The sequence below is a fragment of the Macaca mulatta genome, chromosome 10, assembly GCF_049350105.2.
Source record: "Macaca mulatta isolate MMU2019108-1 chromosome 10, T2T-MMU8v2.0, whole genome shotgun sequence".
NCBI lineage: Eukaryota > Metazoa > Chordata > Mammalia > Primates > Cercopithecidae > Macaca > Macaca mulatta.
This window is the reverse complement of record NC_133415.1, coordinates 7,474,671-7,489,796: the sequence shown is the minus strand read 5'-3', so window position 1 is coordinate 7,489,796 and position 15,126 is coordinate 7,474,671. Positions and strand designations below refer to the sequence as shown.

At 48.5% G+C, this 15,126-nt stretch overlaps 1 protein-coding gene across 2 annotated transcripts in view; it reads left to right on the top strand.

The window, feature by feature from the left end:
- SAMM50 (SAMM50 sorting and assembly machinery component) overlaps positions 1-15,126 on the top strand; it is a 42,479-nt gene that overhangs the window by 16,303 nt on the left and 11,050 nt on the right. For both annotated transcript variants that reach the window (XM_077948806.1, NM_001261726.1), the window contains 8 exon segments: positions 1,468-1,574; positions 2,113-2,243; positions 2,477-2,564; positions 5,279-5,407; positions 5,991-6,062; positions 7,109-7,195; positions 10,857-10,927; positions 13,412-13,479. In XM_077948806.1, the coding sequence (XP_077804932.1) occupies positions 1,468-1,574; positions 2,113-2,243; positions 2,477-2,564; positions 5,279-5,407; positions 5,991-6,062; positions 7,109-7,195; positions 10,857-10,927; positions 13,412-13,479 (753 nt within the window).

Sequence of the window (15,126 nt, the reverse complement as noted above, 5' to 3'; positions counted from 1 at the left end):
CCAACCCACCGTTGCTGGCCACAATTCTTTATCTTTCTGTGCGCCTAGAGCTGCTCTAAGAAATAAAGTCCACTAAATAAAAAATTTAAAAAAAAAAAGAGAGAAAGAAAAGATGGTGCCAGGCGCGGGGGCTCATGCCTGTGATCCCAGCACTTTCAGAGGCCAAGGCGGGCAGATCACAAGGTCAGGAGTTCGAGACCAGCCTGGCCAACATGGCGAAACCCCATCTCTACTAAACAAACAAAAAATATTAGCCGGGTGTGGCAGCAGGTGCCTGTCATCCAGCTACTCGGGAGGCTGAGGCAGGAGAATTGCTTGAAGCCGGGAGGTAGAGGTTGCGGTGAGCTGAGATCAGCCCTCTGTACTCCATCCTGGGTGATGGAACGAAGCTGCATCTCAAAAAAAAGGAAAAGACGGTACTGAGGCTCCGTCGTAGACCTGTTGGACCTGACTTCTTAGAGCAGTGCCTGGGCAGATGTCATATTTTGACAGTTGCCCAGATGCATCTAGATGTCCAGCCAGGGCTGAGCACCACTACTGTGTGAAAGGCAAGAGTCACCTTTCCCTCCCGTGAGAGGCCACGCACTCCTACGGAGCCCAGCCCGCTCCGCACAAGGCACCCCAGTGCCGTGGTGGGTCATGAGGTGCTTGCTTCCAGCTCAGACCCAAATCACACCTGGTGCGGGGGAGGACAGACGTGCCTCTTACACACAGTAACACAGTAAACAATCTCACGTTTATCTTCGAGGGTTACTGACATCCCTATTGTCATGTGAGTTCCACATTTTCATGTCAGTTGGAGTGAAACCCCAAATATTTTCAAGGACCTCTCTAATGGCAGAACAGATTCCTTTAGCAAATATTGTTTGCTTAAGTGTGCTTAAGTGAATAATGCTACTTATAGTTATCTCCTTGTAGCAAAGGTAGATTTTTTTTTTTTTTTTTTTTAAAGACAGGTTCTCGCCCTGTCATCCAGGCTAGAGTGCAGTAGCAGTCATAGCTCACTGCAGCCTCTAACTGCTGGGCTCAAGTGATCTTCTCACCTCAGCCTCCCAAATAGTTGAGACTATAGGTGCTCGCCACCACATCTGGCTAATTTTTAACCTTTTTTTAGAGACAGAGTCTTGGTATGTTGCCGGGGCTGGTCTTGAACTCCTGGCCTGAAAGTGATCCTCCCACCTCGTCCTCCCAAAGCATTGTGATTACAGGCCTGAGTTGCCATGCGCAGCCCTGTTTATTGATATATTCTACCAGAGAAACTAGAAACATTATTTTTTGGTGTAGAGGTGTGCAATATTTTGATTTTGTGTGGGAGCTTTCTTTTAAACATTCTCATGATGATATTATTTTCCAAAGGAGATTGTAAAATAGAATGAACCTTCAGATAGCTTTTTGTCTTTTTTAGCAATGGGAACCCAAAGTAAAATAACATCCTAGCTGTCTTATTGTTTAATATTTTTTATTTAGGTGATGATGCACTTCCAAATGGGTTAGATGTTACCTTTGAAGTAACTGAATTAAGGAGATTAACCGGCAGTTATAACACCATGGTTGGAAACAATGAAGGCAGTATGGTATGCTACAGGCTTTTTATTTTCTTATATTGGAACTTTGATTGGGAACTTTTACACTATGACTGCATTCTAAAAGCTGATAATAGTTTCAAAATTCTGTCATTTCATTTACCTTAATCTGTTGTTGTTTGTGGTTTCTCTTTAGTCACCCTAGAATTGGTGATAATGTTTTGGGTTGTTTGATAACAATGTTAACGTCAGTAATTAGGAATGATTTGGAGAATGTTCATATTAATAGTCTCTTGTTCAAATTCCTTTAAACTGTAAATCTGTAGAACTTAACATTCTTGAGCTTCACAGGTGGCAAGGTTAGCTTGTCCCTTGCATTAATCAGGTTTGAATGCAGGATGTGAGCACTCAGCAGCCACATGTTTTAAAGAATGAAAGTGATTACAAATGAAAGACTAGATCTGTAGTTAGCATTTTCCTTCTGTTTTTACAGAAGTCCCTTTGCTAGCATAGTCTTTATCCAGAGTTCTCATTCCTTCAATTTAGACCACTACTATGTTTTTTTTCTTTTTTTTTTTTTTCCTCCTAGGTACTTGGCCTCAAGCTCCCTAATCTTCTTGGTCGCGCAGAGAAGGTGACCTTTCAGTTTTCCTATGGAACAAAAGAAACTTCGTATGGCCTGTCCTTCTTCAAACCCCGGCCTGGAAACTTCGAAAGAAAGTAGGAAGCCCAGCAGATCATTGAGTACACTGGCCTGATAGAAAGTTAAAATAGATGGCTTATTTGTGAAAAGAACCGTGACAGAATCAGCTGCCACTTCTGCAGTGACCACAGGCTGTAGATTTCCTCTTGAAGATGAGCCCCATGGGCGTAGTGTTAAATCTGTTGATTTAAATGTGTGCAAGTTCTAATCACTGTTTCAGCTTTTAAAGCTCTATCCCATTGTCTCCTAGTTTCTCTGTAAACTTATATAAAGTTACTGGACAGTTCCCTTGGAGCTCACTGCGGGAGACGGACAGAGGAATGTCAGCTGAGTACAGTGTGAGTAGCATTTCAGTCCTTCCCTCTGGGCTTGCGGGGAAACAGGGTGCCTTTTTCATTGATTCCCAAAGGCAGCAAGAGGGCAGCGTGGAGAGCACAGGCCCTCTGCCTTCCGCACCAGCTACCTCCTGGCCAGGTGCCTCTTCTCTAGCCGAGTACAGGCTGCCGGGAGCCCAAGAGTGGCTGATGCCAATGTTAGCAGCTCCTTAACCTGGTTCTGACTACCTGAGCCACCATTGGTTGTCCTTCCCCATATGTGTGGAGACTGAAAGTTTCTCATAGTCAGCAGAGTTGGTCAGATCACTGGAAGGTGTCTTTTTTTTTTTTTTTTTTTTTTTGAGACAGAGGTTTACTGCTCTTGTCGCCCAGGCTGGAGTACAATGGCACGATCTCAGCTCACTGCAACCTCTACCTCCCGGGTTCAAGTGATTCTCCTGTCTCAGCCTCCCAAGTAGCTGGGACTACAGGTGTGCACCACCATGTCCAGCTAATTTTTGTATGTTTAGTAGAGATGCAGGTTTCATTATGTTGGCCAGGCTGGTCTCGAACTCCCGACCTCAAGTGATCTGCCCATCTCAGCCTCCCAAAGTGCTGGGATTACAGGCGTGAGTCACTGCGCCTGGTCTGGAAGTTTTCATTTTTGGTTCACACCTAAGTTTACACCTAGAAAGGTATGATTAAATACTACCATTGGAGTTCATACCATTTGGCCTTTTTGGGGCTTTATGATAACCTGCTCTTTTTTTCCCTTCCTGTTTCCACTGTTCCTGACTCCTTTTGTTCTGGGCTTTGGTTCATGCGGAGAGCCCTGAGATAGAATACTACGTAAGAGTCAGTCCCCACCTGTGGTCTTCAGACCAGCAGCATCGGACTCAGCCGTGGGCTTGCTAGAAACGCACATTCACGGGTCCCACCTTGAGCTGCCAAGTCCGACTCACAGGGCGTGGGGCCCGGGAAGCTTGGAGCCTGCTCTCCTTCCAAGAACCCAAACAGCAGCCCTGGGGGCGATCGCTGGAGCTTGGACTCCCCCGTCTCCCTTAGGGCTGTGCGACCTCAGGCAGATGACTCATCTGTGAAATGAGGGACAGGAGCTCACAGCCCTAGGCTGTTGTGAGGCTTGGACGAGAGGCGTGGTAAAGCTCCCGATGCGGCCAGTGGCTCAGTGTAGGTGCTTGAGGTGCGTTAGTGCCCTGCGCCTCTGGTCCTTGCAGACCAAGGCCATGAGAACTCGGAGCATGCAGAGGCGGGCCAGGTAGACTCCAGGTTCCAGATGGAGATGGGAGAAGCTGGGCACATTGGCAGTTTCATTTCCTTCTCTCCAGATTTTCTTGTCTGGAAGGGAACAGCCCTCAGACACCCTTCTGTTTCGATACTGTCGTTAGATGCCCTCTGGTGGGGCCGTGGAGGGGACGTCCGGGGCACCCGCTGCTCTCTGCAGCCCGCCGTGCTCCAGCAGGTCTCCAGGTTCCTGTGTGCGCCCGCAGTGCTCAGGCTCCTGGGAGCTTAGCCACCCTTCTCCCTGGTGTCGTGCTTCATCTCTTTCTAAGCCTTTTTAAAGAGCAGATTTTTAGGAGAGTAGAAATACCTTATTTTTTCACAAAAATAGCGGAGATGAAAGACACCAAAGTGTAGTCGTGGCCTGGGGTGGGTGCGGGTAGAGCGGAGGAGGGAAGGGGAGGCAGAGACCTTGTCACCGACCGCCCTGAAACTGAGCTTCTGGAACAGACCAGATCATACCGAGTGGTGTCCTTGGAGCCCATGTCAGGCCTTCTAAGGAATGAAGAAATGATTTAGGAAGCTCTACACCTCCCACAGGCATTTGGGAAAGTGCCTGAATCCTAGTTTAGAGGTGGTGGCTGTGCAGGCTACCCTTCCTGTACCAGTTCCCCAGGGTCCTGTGGGTGCTGAGGTGGGTGCTTCTCACCATGAGGGCGGGATGGAGGCCCCACTCACCCAGTGGCCTGGAGTTCAATTGCAAGCCTGAGGGCTAGAGAGTGCCCAGCATGGGATGCCCCCTGGGGAGTGTGGGGTGGCCTGGCTTCCTCGTAAGAGTTAAATCACTGTCCCACCACTTCCCAAAGCCACCAAACATCGCTCACTGTTCAGAAAACATTTCTCCGAGACAGAAATCTAAGATGAGCTGTCCTGGCGTCAGGAAAGAGAGTATCAGGCTGGGAAGCAGGTCCCACCTGCTTGGACCCCAGAATTCACCCGGCTCAGGCCTCTGCTGCAAGAAGGATCCTCTTGCCTCCCACATAACTCTTTTCTCTGCCACCTTCTCTGTGGGCTTGTGCAAGTCGCTGGGTTGTGAGCCCTGGCTTCAGATAGGTTCGGGTGGACAGGTGGGGTGTGTGCCATCAGATCGTCTTAGATGCCTTACCCCTTACAAGGAAGCAGGAAAGAGACGGTGCCTGTCGATGAAACAGCTGCCTGCAGCCCTCAGACCAGCCCTGTCCCTCACAGGGACAGTCCTGCTACTTAGAGCAATACTGCCTTTGGTTCCGTTCACAACTTTCCCCCTTTCTTCCTTTGCCCTTCTTCCCTCTGGTTTTCTCTTCCCCTTCTCTTCTTCCCCTTCTCCCTCTCTCATCATTAAAAAAAAATTATTTTAGGTATTTAGTTCATTGTTTCATGATGCCTCATTCCAAAAAATGATTTGCAACAACTTCCTAAATACATGTGTTCCGAAAAGATGTCTAATTTCTGTGTTGCAGTTTCCCATATGGAAGACCAGCCACACCGTCAAGTGGGAAGGTGTGTGGCGAGAACTGGGCTGCCTCTCCAGGACGGCGTCATTTGCTGTTCGAAAAGAAAGCGGACATTCACTGAAATCATCTCTTTCGGTAACAGTGTCTCTTAGTTGGAGTAAATAGTTTTGTTGGTGGAACCATGCTATGCATTGGAAAAACAGTCTTTGCCAATATCGGGGCTGATTGAGAAGCGTCGCCCAGATGGGGTGTCCACAGTGGCGGCCCCTGCTCCCTGAGGGCTTGTGGTGTCCTGCCTTGTGTTGTCCTTTCCAAACAATGTCAGTGGTAACAGGAAGAGGTGTGCTTCAGAGCTGACTGTGGAATTTCAGCTTTCAAAAAGGAGGAACCTGGTTGAGCTGACTGAGGCCAGGGCGTCGAGCTCCTTGAGAGAATGAACCCAGTGGCGGGTGTTCAATGAACCCAGTGGCGGGTGTTCATTTCCACGTAGTGAGCAGGAGTCGTTTATTCAGTTGAAGCTCAAGTCTCAGCGTGGACGTCTCGGTGTCCTCCTATGTAAGATAGGGATGGTCACCCTCACTTCCTCCAAGGGCTCTGTGAACATGGAATGACGTGATAGTTGTAGAGTGCTAGCGTGGTGGCCCGCGTGCTGTGAGTGCTAACGGTTATCTGATAGAACTGCTGGAAGTGAAAATACCCCACTTCAAATTTCTTTCAGCACGCCATGGTCATCGATTCTCGGAATTCTTCCATCTTACCAAGAAGAGGTGCTTTGCTGAAAGTTAACCAGGTAGTGTTGTTTCACCTGTGACCCCGCAGGGGGAGGGGAGCCAGCTTTGGACAGTAAAGTCCCGGTGGGCTGGGTGGCCCTGAGGGTGGGCAGTCCCACAGAGTAATCACACGTGCAGTATCGCTTGTGAGGGTCGCCAGCTCCACTCTCAGGGCTTCGAGCCCGGGAATTGTTCCCTATGCCCTACAGTTCAGTCTTGTGCCTTCACAGAACCCAAGGTGGGGGTAAGGCTGTGGCATTCTTGATGAGGGTCTGTAATAGGCCAGGAGGAGGGCTGTGGCTTGGTGTTACCCGGGAGAGAGTGCCCGAAGGCAGGGATCATCCCTCAGCGGCTACAGAGCAGGTGCACCGTGGCAGCAGGAGGTGCTGGAGGAATGGTCTTCACCACCTTAGAGGAGTGTGCTTCTCTGCTGGTGTTGGAGGCAGGCTGTTAGTCCGTCTTTGGGTTGCCCTCTTGTTGGAGGCGGGGGCATAGTTCTTTACCATAAGGTACCTACAAGGTGCAGGCACAGTGAAGAGCCCACCTTGGTGGCTTGAGAGTGAGGGCAGCGGGGGCTGCACCGAACCTTGAGGCTTCCCCGAGCAGCTACCCTCGCTCTGGCCAGTGGTAGTTAGGTGTTGTCAAGCAGGGCGAAAGCCCAGGGGTGCCTGACCTTCAGTTTCAGAGGAGCAACTAGAAATCAGGTTTTTATACAAAATAGCTCACATTGCGAAAGGTCAGCTGAGTTTTTCCCCAAACGCTGATGAAGCCAACGAGCCAAGCCGCCCGTGCTGAGCTCTGTGTTCAGACACTTGGGTTGCCAGTGCTCCCCGCACACAGCCAGGGGGCGGCCTCGGCGCCGCTTGGATCTGCGGATCCTCCATCCCAGTCTGTCCGCTGTTGCTGTCTGCAACAATTAGGATGTGGCTTCTGGGGGACAGAACTTTCTGTTGCCTTTTAAAAAAATACAAAACAGCAAAATTAAATCCTGATGCAAAAACATGGTTCTATAGCTCCTGTAATAAGTCCGTTCGCTGTCTTCGACCTGAGCGCTCTTTCCCTGCAGGAACTGGCAGGCTACACTGGCGGGGATGTGAGCTTCATCAAAGAAGATTTTGAACTTCAGTTGAACAAGCAACTCATATTTGATTCGGTGAGTATCTAATGGATGCTGGCTCCTGCACTGTCAGCCCTTACTTTGGGGATCTTACCACAGAATCTTAGCTCCTGAATATCTAAAGCACAGAGTGGAAGCCTGAGCGGTGATGCCTAACCTTTGATGTTTCCAGTTTAGCCAGATTTGCAGGCAGTCTGGGGAGAAGCGGTAATTGTTTTCTTTTAAAAGTAACCTCTGATGGATGGCTGGGTGTGTTGGCTCATGCCTGTAAGCCCAGCACTTTGGGAGGCTGAGGCGGGCAGATCATGAGGTCAGGAGATTGAGACCATCCTGGCTAACATGGTGAAACCCCGTCTCTACTAAAAATAAAAAAAAATAACTGGGCGTAGTCCCAGCTACTTGGGAGGCTGAGGCAGGAGAATGGCGTGAACCCCGGAGGCAGAGCTTGCAGTGAGCCGAGATCGCGCCACTGCACTCTAGCCTGGGTGACAGAGCGAGACTCCTTCTCAAAAAAAAAAAAAAAAAAAAAAGGAACCTCTGCTAATCATTACACATAGGACCGTGAGAGAGCCCTTCACCATTTATCATCTCAGGGCCTCGGAGGAGGGGTGACTGGAGGACAAAGGGGTGTCTCTTGCCCTTGAAATGCTGTTCCATGGACCTTTTGAGTCTTCACTTTGCTGGGTCTACAGGGCTCTGGGTGCTTTCAGAAATTTTCTTCTTATTATTATTTTTAAATCTTTAGTCCTATTGGGTCACTTTCTTCTGATTCACTCAGGAGTGAGGAGTAAGTGACTGGATTCTGGTCTTGCCAGAGGAGCCCCAGGCTGGGAGGACACCTGGCATGTTTCTCACGTCTTCCCAGTACCCAGTGGCTGGGGGCAGCTCTGCCCTGCCGTTGCTGCCTGGGTCCTTATCTTCCTTAAAACTTGGGGGCAAGGATTGAGTTTTAATGAAATGGTGCCTGCGACTGTTTCTAGAGAGCTCATTATAAAATAATTTGTTACTGCCCCGGTTCAGCCCTTGACTGTGCACTTTGAGCTTGGCTCCTGCCTTCCTCTGCCCCTGCCACTTCAGAGGCCACCACAGGCCTCCTTGCTGTCCGGCGCGGTGAGCCCATGTCGATCCCTTCTGCGGCACTGGATGCTGTCGCCTGCTCGCCTGTTCTCACTTTCTCTCTCTTGTTTTCTTGACTCATCATTGCTGTGCCCTCCCACTCCCCAGTTTTCTCTTCTCAGGGCCCTTTCTGCCTCATAGGCATGGCTTGCCCCTAGATCCCTGTAGCCAGCTCCCCACCCTGCTCCTCTCCAGGATGGTCTCCTCCAGCTCTGTGGCTGCAGCTGCCGCCTGTGCGCAGCAACTCTGCTTCTCCTGCTCTCCTTCCTGGGCCCAGACTCAAGTGCTCCTGGCTGTCTCAACCCCTGCCTTACAGACACCTCACATCAACAGAGCTCATTGCCTTCCCCCCAGATCTGTACCCACGCCTGGGCTCTCCATCCACTGACGCGCACAGTGCACCCGGCTGCCCTTGAACTTAACTCCCTATCTGCTCTCAGTCCTCCCCTGAGCCACCTGCCACCCACTGGGCCCTGCCTCTCCTCCCCTCAGCACTGCCCATCCGCACTGAACCGAGGTCACGTTCTGAGTCGTCTCTGCTCCTGTCCCACTCCCTGCCTTCCCCTTCCCCTTCTCTACACTGCGGACATGTTAGTGTTTCTGAAACACAAGCCTTACCGTACCGCTTTCCTACACAAATGGCTTGTACTGTTAGGGTGCCTGTAGCCCTTGATCCTTTATCACTGTGCGTGTCTTATGCTTCCACTCTGTCGAAATACTTTTTGTTTCCCAGAAGGCCTTGGCTTGCTCTGACTCCCAGGCACTTGTATTTACTCTGTCTGCCGCTGGCCGTAACTCTCTTTTATTCCGATGTTCCCTTGGCCTCCCACTCCCCTGCCTTTAAGACTTTGGTATAGCTGTGTCTCTTGCAAGCCTTCTTTAACCTCCCAGATGGAAGTGGGGGCTCCTCCACTATGCCCGTAGCTCTTGTGCTTATCCTGTTGTAGTGCCCATCCATCCACCCACCCATTTACCCATCCGTCCATCTGTCCATCCATCCATCCACTCACCCACCCACCTATCCATCCATCCATCCAACCATCCATCCACCCACCCATTTATCCATCCATCCATCCATCCATCCATCCATCCACCCACCCATTTATCCATGCATCCATGCATCCATCCATCCATCCATCCATCCATCCATCCATCCATCCACCCATCCACCCACCCACCCATCCACTCATCCATCCATCTATCCATCCATTTGTCCATCCATCCATCCACCCATCCACCCACCCACCCACCCGTCCACCTATCTATCCATCCATCCATCCATCCATCCATCCATCCATCCATCCATCCATCCACTCATCTGTCCATCTATCCATCCATTCATCCATCCATACATTCACCCACCCACCCACCCATCCACCCACCCATCCACCCATCCACCCATCCAACACATGTATGCTGGCTGCCAGGCACTGCCCAGACACTAAGAATATATCAGTGAACAAAACCCAATTCCTGCTCTCAAGGAACTTCCATTCTTGAGCAGGGAAACCTATAAGCTGATATCTTTGTATATAATTGAGGAGGTGGTGACAAGTGTTGTGAAGAAAAATAAGGCAGAATTAAGCGGTGGAAAGTGACCAGAAGGGAATGCCGTCTAGTTAGGATGGTCAGGGAGGGTGGCTAGTAAGGCAACCCCTGAGCACAGCCCGGAGCACGGTGAGGGAGCAAGTGTGGGACAGTGGGACACCTGGGGCGGGAGCACGAATTCCAAGAGCAGTAGTAGCAGGGGGGCCTTGGAGGCCGGGTGTGGGCTCTTGCTTCCACTCTACATGAGAGGGAAGCCCTGGAGCCTTCTGAGCAGAGTCCGGACACCGGGCTGAGAATAAAATGCCAGCTGCTGTGGGGACAGAAGCTTGTCCTTTCTACAGAAACTTCTGAGAAAGCCATTTCTGAGCAGCTTAGAGGGACGTAGGCATTTGCAATGCAGACAGCACATGAGGCTCGGCCAGCCACCTGAAAACATAGGGTGCAGGGAGCAGGAGAGCCTCCAACTGGTTGAGGACATTGTTGAGAAGGTTTTGTGGCGTGAAGATGAGACTGGCTACTGCCTCCTGCCCTGTGAGAGACAGGGCTCTGTCCCTGAGAGTGGGGCTGGGAGCGCGTCTCTGCATTGGGGGAGCCTTGCTGCCAGTACCTTCTTTCAGGCTAAAATGCTGTGTGCCTTGAATCCTGTCACATTTTGAGGCCACAGCAAAGAGGCCTGAGCAGGTGCAGGGGGCCTGGCTCCGTCCTCTGTGAGGCCTTGGCTCATGCTTCTGGGCGTCACTTCCCATCACAGAGCAGGGGCCTGCCCTGTGTCCGAATGGAAGCCAGGCCCTGCTCACCTTTGGTGTGTCTTGATTTGGACTTTGGAATTACATGTTTTGATAGAATCCACATGGCCCTTCGAAGTGTAGCTCTGCAACAGAACAAGCCAGGTGTTCTCCTGCGGCCCTTGCACCCTGGCACGGAGCTCTGCACGCCACGGGCGTTCCGTGTGTGGCCAGTTTGCTAGTTGCTGATGTTCCCTGGAGTGAAAGGAATGCTGGGAGAAAACAGCCGTTTGTCTCTATTTGAACAGGTTTTTTCGGCGTCTCTCTGGGGTGGGATGTTGGTGCCCATTGGTGATAAGCCATCAAGTATTGCTGATAGGTGAGTACTCATCAATGAATGGATAATTTGCACATATTTTCCTTTGGATCTTTTCGGTTGTTTTTATAAGATATTTTAGAGAAGTTAGGAGAGCATAGTATTTCAAATTTTACTTTAGTATTTATATTTAATCTAATTTCAAAGTATCAAGTATACCTCATACTTAATATTTTTTGCTTTTGTTGGGGAAGTTACTTTATTATATTAAAAAATGTATTGTTCCCTTTTGATTATGAAGGAACACAGTTCATACTCATTGCAGAAATGCAAAAATGGGGAAACACTTAAAGAAATTAGAGAAATCACTCACCAAGTGATGAGAAATTCTTTAGAGGCAGCATTGTAGTGGCCTATGTTTCATTATTTGCATATACCATAACTTTTTAGCCTACCGTGTATTTTTTGATATTTCATTTGTTTCTAATTTGTGATTTTTATAAATAACACTGAATAATAGCTTTTAAGATAATTTGTTGTTTATTTTATTTTCTGTGGAATTACTCTCTCAAAGTAGAACTCGTAGTATTGCTGGGTGCTGCTTTTAGGAAGCTTACAGCAATTTATGCCCCTGCCAGCAGGGTATGAACTTGTACTTGTTGCTTCGAAATAGTAATCATTGTCCTCTAGGGCGAAAAACTTTTTTTTCAACCCTGCATTAGTTAAAATGTACTGGTACAGCCTTTTTGGATGGTGGTTTGGAGGTAGAACAATTTTAGATTTATAAACTCTGGATCCTAACAGTTTCACAAAACTCCATGAATCTAATTGACAAAAGTACTTTTCTAAGTGTGTAAAGATTTATGTGTAGAAGGATGTCCACTGTAGCGTGGCTGATAAGTAGCAAAGAATTTGAAACTGTCTTATGTAAGTTCCCCAGTAGGGAAATGATGACATTCTAGCACAACCATTCCAGATCTATGCAGTTATTAAAAATAAGGAGATATGTGTTCATAAGTTGAAATTTTGCACATGAATATGTTTAGTGGATCCCTTTGCAGGGTGCATGCAGGTGTAGCACCAAGGGCCTGGGAAGCCAGCCACCAAAACAGTGACGGTGGGCACCCCGGAGCCTGGGGCACCCTGGAGCCCGGGATGCAGCAGGCAGAACCGTTTCACTCATTATGTTATGTGCATCGTGGATCATTTGTATTCAATGTGTGATTTATCATTTCTTTTTTATTTTATTTATGTATTTTTTTTGAGACAGAGTCTTGCTCTGTCGCCCAGGCGGGAGTGCAGTGGCACGATCTCGACTTACTACAACCTCCGCCTCCCGGGTTCAAGCTATTCTCCTGCCCCAGCCTCCCAAGTAGCTGGAACTCTAGGCACCCGGCGCCACGCCCAGCTAATTTTTGTATTTTTAGTAGAGACGAGGTTTTACCATATTGGCTAGGCTGGTCTCTAACCCCTGACCTCAGGTGATCTGCCCACCTCAGCCTCCCAAAATGCTGGGATTACAGGTGCGAGCCACCACGCCTGGCCTGATTTATCATTTCTTTAAAAATGAAGCTTGCTGTTTGTTTTTGCAATTCATATTGATGGGGTATTCAGAAAAGCCTTGCTTATAAATCCCAAGTAGTAAAAACACATTTATAGGTTTTAAAACTCAAATTAAGATGAAAAAATTCATAAAGGCTTTTATGTGGTAGGAAAACCAGAAAAGGCCCTGCCCTGTTCCCTTTGTGCTGTGTCAGACCTGCGGGGTGTTCTTAGCCTCCCGCGGCCTCAAGGGTCAGAGGGCTCTGAGGGCATCTGCTGGGGTTGTGTCCTTGGCTGCCTCTTGGCTGGAAAGATTACACAGAATTTCTATTGTCATTTAAATTCGTTTTTTAGTAATTATCATGATCTAAAATCGGGTTCTAATATGCTGTTCAATTTTTCAGAAAGTGGATGGGTTTTTGTGTAATTAATTTTTAATTCATGCTTTTCATATTATTCAGATATGGTTGGTGAGAGTGTGATAATCCAGTTCGTTAGGGAACAAGAGGAGCTCATATTTAAAAATTATAAACCTAACAAGAATTCTTTTTTGGTCTGTTTCTAGTATTATAGCCCCCCTTTTTGTAATATTGGGATTATACTATTAAATAATTTGTATCCTGCTCTTCTTCGCTTCATATCACGCTGAGAGCCAGTAGGAGGCCCGCCGTGAAAAGGAACTGCGCCATGAATCCTCACAGACAGCGATGGTTCCGCTGTGACGGACTGTTTGCCCTGCCCCTCTCTCCTAGTGTCTTTCTTTGCGTCTTGTGTCTCACCTGCATCTCCAAAGTTTGCAGCGTCTCCTTAGGGGTTGAGATTTTTATGAAATTCTCCTGTAGTGTACACCCTCCTGGTCTTTCTCAAAGGGTTTGCCTGTGAAAATGCTGTCAGTAATCCAGTACCACATGTGAGTCAGACGCGTGCTTCCTGCACTGCGCGTTCCGTGTGTCGTGTCGTTTCTCACCTCATGACTTTCCTCTGACCCGTGCCGTTTTGTCCTAGGTTTTACCTCGGGGGACCAACCAGCGTCCGCGGATTCAGCATGCACAGCATCGGGCCACAGAGTGAAGGTCTGTCCTTGCCCGTCGTGGTGCCAAGGCTAGAAGGGCTCACATCTCACCTCGGAAGCCATGTACCTGTTATTAGCTTCCAGCAATAATAGACGTTCCTCTTTCACGGTGGTGGCATTAGCACCTACCACAGAACTTATGATGTAGCAGGTGTAGAACATTTATTGAGATAATTGTAGGAAAATGAGAAAATATATCGAAGCAAAAACTCTATGAAGATGACCCGCAATCCTGCCCAGAGAGAACATGGATAAACATGTTGTTGTCTGTTCCCTGCAGGTTTGACGTGTGCTTCCTACTCTTCCTTTTGTTTTGTTTACATATTATTATTATTTATTTTTGAGACGGAGTCTCGCCCTGTTGCCCAGGCTGGAGTGCAATGGCATGATCTTGGCTTACTGCAAGCTCCACCTCCTGGGTTCAAACGATTCTCTGGCCTCAGCCTCCCAAGTAGCTGGGATTACAGGTGCCCACCACCACGTCCAGCTAATTTTTGTATTTTTAGTAGAGATGGGGTTTTGCCATATTGGCCAGGCTGGTCTCAAACTCCTGACCTCGTGATCCACCTGCCTCTGCCTCCCAAAGTACTGGGATTATAGGAATGAGCCACCGTGCCCGGCCCCTACATATTATTATTATTATTATTATTTTGAGATGGAGTCTCACTGTGTCACCCAGGCTGGAGTGCAGTGGCATGATCTCGGCTTACTGCAACCTCTGCCTCCCAGGTTCATGCGATTCTCCTGCCTCAGCCCCCTAAATAGCAGGGATTACAGGTGCCCGCCACCACGCCCAGCTAACTTTTTGTGTATTTTTAGTACAGACGGGGTTTCACTGTGTTGGCCAGACTGGTCTTAAACTCCTGACCTCGTGATCTGCCTGCCTTGGCCTCCCAAAGTGCTGGGATTACAGGCGTGAGCCACTGCACCCGGCCCCTACGTATTATTTTTAAACCCATTTCTCTCACCACCTCTCATAATGATATAGCAGTATATTTTTATGAGAGTAAATGCCATTTTTAACAGCTACATATTTTATATTATTGACATATTACAATTGCATTTTAGTTAATAGGCTTAATTTCTTAGAGCAGTTTTAGGTTTACAGAAAAGTTGGGCTAAAAGTACAGTGTTCCTGTATAACCCACATAGCTTCCTTTCTGATTAGCACCTTGTGTTAGGATGCTTCATTGGTAAGGATTGGTGAAGCAGTATGATACCTCATTGGTTAGGATTGGTGAGGCAGTGTGATACCTCATTGGTTAGGATTGGTGAGGCAGTATGATACCTCATTGGTTAGGATTGGTGAGGCAGTGTGATACCTCATTGGTAAGGATTGGTGAGGCAGTGTGATACCTCATTGGTTAGGATTGGTGAGGCAGTGTGATACCTCATTGGTTAGGATTGGTGAGGCAGTGTGATACCTCATTGGTTAGGATTGGTGAGGCAGTGTGATACCTCATTGGTTAGGATTGGCGAAGCAATACGATAACTCAAGGCCGCAGTTTACGTGAGGGTTCACTCTTAGTGTTATACCTTCTGTGGGCTTTGACAAATGCATGATGTCCTGCGTTCACCATTCCAGGATCACACAAAGTGGCTTCACCGCCCTAAAAATCCTGGGCTCCCTTCATCCCTCCCACCAGAC